Source organism: Eublepharis macularius, chromosome 3 (assembly GCF_028583425.1).
Source record: "Eublepharis macularius isolate TG4126 chromosome 3, MPM_Emac_v1.0, whole genome shotgun sequence".
Taxonomy (NCBI): domain Eukaryota; kingdom Metazoa; phylum Chordata; class Lepidosauria; order Squamata; family Eublepharidae; genus Eublepharis; species Eublepharis macularius.
The window spans coordinates 59,843,165-59,849,164 of record NC_072792.1 but is presented as its reverse complement, the minus strand read 5'-3'; the positions used below and the strand labels follow the sequence as shown (position 1 = coordinate 59,849,164).

Below are 6,000 nucleotides of genomic sequence, written 5' to 3'. Positions count from 1 at the left end.
ATAGGATTCTGGTTTTACTTTCTTCCGTATTTTTATCCCTAACAGAGAATGAGGTCTGCACTCTTTTCTGTCTGTTTTGTGACAGCCTGCTGAAGAGTTCTGGAGAACTGGAAAGCCTGCTTGCTGATCTGCGATGCTTCATAAAGCTCCTGAGATGACATAGCTTTTGTGTTCGGATCATTTCGGGTTTTGAATACTTTCCCACAACGCTTCCGTGTTTTCTTAATGGCCAGTGCCACAGGGTTGCACGCTATGCCAGACTTCTCCCAGTTCTACGTGCCCAGCAGAACCACCCCGTTGCTTCCTACCCTACGGCCCTTTCAAGGTTCGATAGTCAAACTCCTTCCTACTCCCCAGCACCCGCCCGCCCTTACGTGGGCCGTTTTATTCGATCTCTATTCACCAGGAGTCTCGGGAGCGCTGAGGGAAAAAATGCAGGCAGACAAGAAGATGGGGAAGAAGGGGGACATAGAGACGCCGACTTGACCCCAGAGAGGGTCTTTCTAGGCATGGCGAGGCGAGGCGAGGCGAGGCAAACCAGCGCGGCGGCGGAGGCGCATGGCTGTGTTCAAGCCTGCAGAAAGGTGGGTGGCGGCCAGGGCAAGCCGTACAGCAACTACTCTCTCAGGTCCACTTCGTAAACAACGAAGGATAAGGAAAGAGACTCAGAGACAACGTGACCCGCCACAGGCAGGCACCCTCCGCAGGTCCGCCGCTGTGGCTCCGCCCTCCCTGTTGTCTTTCCTCCCCCCCCGTCCGCCCCGCCCTGTCGAGGGTTCTGCCGCAGCTGCAGGAAGCCAAGCCCCGCCCTCCATCCCCGCGTGCCACCGGCTGGCTGGCGAGTGAGAGAGAGCCTCGGCGCTCCCCGGGTAAGCCCATTGTCTGTACTGAGGCGCCGGCGGGAAGCGCGCGAGGAGCGCGACTGGGCGAGAGAGGCGCGCGCGCGCAGGGCAAGGGAGCTCTGCCCAGGCGAGATGTGCGGCGCCGGCCGCCGGGTTGCAGCTGCTGAGAGGCTGAGGCGGGGACTGGCCTGGGCTCGGGGCAGCTGCAGTTGCTGAAAGGCCGACACCAACTTTGCCCGACAGGACGCGCCTTGTTTTTTGAATCTTGCTGTTCCCCTTCTTCACATGGAGACGTTGAACGCCGTGAGGGCGAAAGTAGGGGCGAGAAGCCCGGGCAACTGCGAGGCGGCTGGAGCCGGCGAACCCAAGCCTGCCTCTTCTTCGAGCCCCGCTGGCCGAGGCTCTCCTGCAGCGGCGACGCCGGAGTCCCCCGCGTATAGACTGGAGGATCTGGAGACGTTGGCCACTGTGGGTGAGTGAAGCCGGGCGGCAGCCAATGGAAAACAAAGGGCGCGGGCAGAGACCGCGCTCTCGCCCCCCCTGGCCACCCAGGCGGGGCTGAGGGGCGTCTCTCATTGGAGGGAAACACCCTTGATTTTCGCGCGGCCCCCCTTGCCTGCAGTACGAAAGAACGAATCTTGCCTAATTCCGAATGCCTTAGCTTCGGTGTGCGTCGTAGACCAGGTAGCGATCGCAGCCCTGCAGCGACCTTTCCTTTGAAACTGAGTATCAGAGGGTCAAGGCAACAGAAGAGCGGTTGCTACCGTTTATCATCCCCTGAGCGCAACCCCAGAGGATGCTACCAGCTGCTAACTCTGGGCCATCCCTGTGCCAGTGGCCGATCGCTACCCTTAGCTTCATACAAGCCGCTTTTGCCAAGGGCCAATTTGTCGGCTGACTTCCAGGCTCCCTTTTCCTTCCTGTTTTCTCATCTGGAAAGCTCCTGCGGTGCTTTATCGGAGGCAGCACAAGGAGCTTTTCCAAATGTCGGTTGTGAAGCTGGCAGGTGCCACCCAGGCTTGAGAGCCGCCAAATCCAACATGAAGAAGCCTGATAAGGCATGAGACTGTGTGTATACACAAGTGGATAGATTTTGCAGGCTTCACACTCCATATTGGCACAAAGCTAAACCAGCTTTGTCAACAGTATGTGATCCTGTTTATCCTGGAATACTGAAACTGCTCTGAGTTTGCAATCCACAAACCCTTTGAACAGAAATATTTGCATGCAAAATGCTTTGAATCCAGCAACTTCAGCTCATTTAACTGAATAATTTGCAGTTGAAGCAATACATGGACTGCAGCCTTATGCTGCAAAGATTTAGTCCTTTTTTCACAAGAGCTCTGTTTGAAGTAATTGTTTTAAGGAAGTATAATTTTCATGCCTCTTCAGGTTAAAGTGAGTATTTAACTAAATGTGTGCTCTCTCTTTTACAACTCCCTGACAACTTCTTTCCAAGCAACTTTTAATATTAATGGTTTTCATCTGTAGGTTTCTTCCTGTGTTCAACTAGTAGGTTTTCATCATATCTTAAGTGGTCTAGCCATTGTTCACATGATGAACATGAGCGTGTTTCTGTATTCCTTTGACACAGCAGGTATTCTGAGGAGTTTTAAATATTCTAGAACAAGAGAACCTTGTGCGAAGACCTTTCTCCCAGATTTATTCTCTTCAGGGATGCTTGTTTGTTGTGATCAGCACAGATGATTAATATTAGCAGGTAACTGAAGAAAATTGAACACAGCTACAGTGGAAGAGGAAGGAAATGGTACAGAGAGAAGCTGCAGATATGATGATCACATTATATTTTGTTGTAAGGCACTGTGATCATATCCTTCGCTTCTCTCTGTATCATCTCTTTCCTCTTTCACTGTAGTCAAGTATAATAGTCTGAAGTGTAATAGACGGCAAGGGAAGAAAACACATGATAAAAACAAACTCCACCTCTTTGCTTGGGCTTGTAGGGTTCAGGAAATGGCTTTTGGGCCATGGGTATTAATTGCTGGTTGTTAAGTTAACTACAAGAACTTCCATAAAAAGATCTTTGCGTTGCTTGGTTCTGAAAAGTGTAAGATGGGCCTGTCTAAAGAGATTTGGACAATAGATGGAATGCTCCTCTTTCCTGCCTTCTCCAAGATGAAAAAGTGTTATTGGCTACTATAGGCCAGTTTCATCTGTCACGAAATCTTCATGAAGTCTTTACTTCTGTGTGCCCTTATTTGTACAGCGCTGTGAATTCATATCCACTTTTCTAGTTTGGTGATGGACAAAGTTTTTTAAAAATATTTAAAGTGGCTATCTTCATGGTTTCCCCTGTTAATCTTGGGAGAAGTCCAGTGTCATCCACCTGTCACCTTTGGAAGATTTCAGGAGGCTCTGTAATGGATTTAAGTATTCCATGTGATGGAGAGACAAAATTTCAGTTGAAGTAACAATGTCAACATTGGAAAGTGTCAATTTAAAAAATGTTAAAAACTTGTTAGTTTGTATTCCCTTGTTAATTTTGGTTTCATAATTTTGATTTGTGTTTGTGAACAGTGGGAGACACCTCCGACGCTTATAGGTTCATATGCTCAGGCCTTAAAATTCTTTATTAATGTTTCATTTTGCATGCATTTAAAGGTGCTTATATGTACACCTGAGACTTAGGCACTGACCTTATTCATATTGTCTTCAAAACATTCATTCAGTCAGTATGTCTTGCAGACTGAATTGAATGGACATATTGAATAAATATGTAGTGGTATGGTCATTTAGCTCTACATTTCAAATGCTCAGCCTAATCAAATTGTTTTTACGGAATTTAAAACACTCAGTGTTCTCTTGTTGATACCAGTTGGATTGTATGTAAGTTTCTGTGCTAACCATAGCACTCTGGAATTTAGGGTTAGGTATTTGAAATCTGCTTGCTTTGTTTGGTATGCTCTAAAATTGTATATCTGCATAAATATAAGTGCTAAATGAGTCTAATACCTTGAGGCAGTTCAAACAACTATTCATGTGCCAATTAAAGTTTGTATTTGTGAATGTACAAGAGTAATAAAAATGCATTCCTCTTGGATTAATCTTCTTTACAAAAAAATTTAAAATTCAGGTAATTGTATAACTCATTTCTTTATGGTTATTTCTGGTGGTTGGTATCTATATATTAGTCTTACAATGCATTCAAGGGGCCCAGGGTGGTTTACCTTGTTCTCCTCTTTGCCATTTTATTTTCAGAACAACCCTGTGTGGCAGGTCAGATTGAGAATGTCTAGTCCAAGGTCACTCAGCAAGTTTCCTATTAAGTAGCGATTTAAACCCAGATTTGGTGGTCTACACTTTAACGACTGAACTACATTTGAACTAGATAGTTATTTTCCAGACTGTGTCTCAAACACATGGCATTTATTGATACTCAGAATCTGTGAGATAAGCATTACCAGTATTAATAGAGATCTAATAGTATTGTTTAGATACTTTCCTATTTGGTTTTAAGCCTAGTTATTGGACTGAAACTGACTTGGTCACACTGAAGGATGACCTTTGCCAAGAGATCAACAAAAGGAATGTGTTTGTTGGTTCTCCTGGACCTCTTAGTGGCTTTCGACACCACATAGTATCCGGACTGTCTTTCTGGCCTGCTATTGGGAGGCACCATTTTGTGGTGGTTCTGGGCCCACCTGGAATTTAGGTTTCAGGAAGTCATGCTAGGAGACTGCTGCTCAGTCCCATAGCCCTTACCCTGCCTTTTATCAACTGGTTAGCCAGGAGCGATCTTTCCTTGGTGGATACATGCCCTGGTTAGACATCTAGATTAGATCACTGCAATGTGTTCTATGTGACTTTAATGGGCCTAGACTGGAGTAACTCTGCTTAGGATTTCACTGATAGACTTTGCTGGAATTTAAACAGGCTGTGTGCAGGATTGCAACATTAACAAATAAAGATCTGATTATTATGCACACTTTCTTGTGAATAACAAGGAAACTAAAAATAGGCTGATACAGTTGTTCCTAAAAGAAGATTCATTTAAAAGTCTTGACTTGGGTGATTGTTCTATCTTCAGAATAAAGAAAGGTTGTATGAAAGCATGTTGTAGAAATACAAAATATCCTTTCAAAATCTTGTACATGTTCTTTACTATAGTATAAGGTGAAGACTAAAAGTATAAATGAATGTTTATACTCCTATTCTCATCCATTTTCAATATCATTATATTTCAGCTAAAATTAGCTGTTGTGAAATTGAGAGTTTTGTTGGCCTTCCCAAATACCCCCTCTTGAAATGGGAGAACTTAAACTGGAATTGAAAGATCACACACAAAGATCATACACAAGCATAAGCAAACTCTTAATGTAAAAAATGGGTATAAATCGAAGCCTCGCTACTTTTGGCTCAGCTATGGTGCAAAAAGTGGTTTTATTCCAATATACTTCCCCTATGTGTTTTTCTGACACTTCTTTGGGGGGAAGGATCTTTATAATAATATCAGGTGCTTTCCACAGTGGAGTGCTGTGGGAAGCATGTGAAATTATTATACAGACCCCCCCCCCCCGAAGAAGTGTTAGCAAAATGCTCATATAATAGTATGTAAAATAAGTATAATATAAAATAAAGTATAAAGTAATAGTATAATAAAATAAAAGATTAATAATATACTTTTCCTCGTCACTGCTTTTTTTTTTTATTTCTTGCTCAGCTTAGTATCCAACCATTATTTTTGTTCACCAGGGATCCATCCCCTCCTCCCCCCTGAGACTTGTTCAGAGAGCTCAAGGGATGAGTGTGTTAAATCTTGCACCAAGTAGAAGCAGTGATGAAGTGAGAAACTCATGTTTTTTTCTTACTTTCTCCAAAGTGTGACATAATTGCGTAAAAGACAGTATATCTCCACTTGAGTTTTCTGAGAGTTCTGGGTCTCATGGTGGAAAGGGTCTTGTCTCACAATGGAGAAGAAGCAGTATTAGTCTCTCTTTTTGCTGTGCCTCTCTAAAACAGATATGATGTTACCCATCCCAGATTTTATATGTTTCTGAAGAATTTGTGGAAAGGAAACTTTGTGCTAGACATCAGGTAGAGGGAAGGTTGCCACAGGCAGCTGTGTTTGTGAAGCTTTGGTATAAAAACATTATTTAAACAGCCAGGTTTTAACACAATGCATAAAAGGCAGGAGGGC

The 6,000-nt window shown here is 44.1% G+C and overlaps 1 protein-coding gene across 1 annotated transcript in view; it reads left to right on the top strand.

Annotated features, from left to right (window-relative positions):
* Nucleotides 1-855: 855 nt before the first annotated feature.
* PRKX (protein kinase cAMP-dependent X-linked catalytic subunit) overlaps nucleotides 856-6,000 on the top strand; it is a 74,776-nt gene continuing 69,631 nt past the window's right edge. The window contains exon 1 of the mRNA XM_054974680.1: nucleotides 856-1,314. Coding sequence (XP_054830655.1) covers nucleotides 1,128-1,314 — 187 coding nt within the window. The 5' untranslated portion in view covers nucleotides 856-1,127. The remainder of the gene's footprint in view (nucleotides 1,315-6,000) is intronic.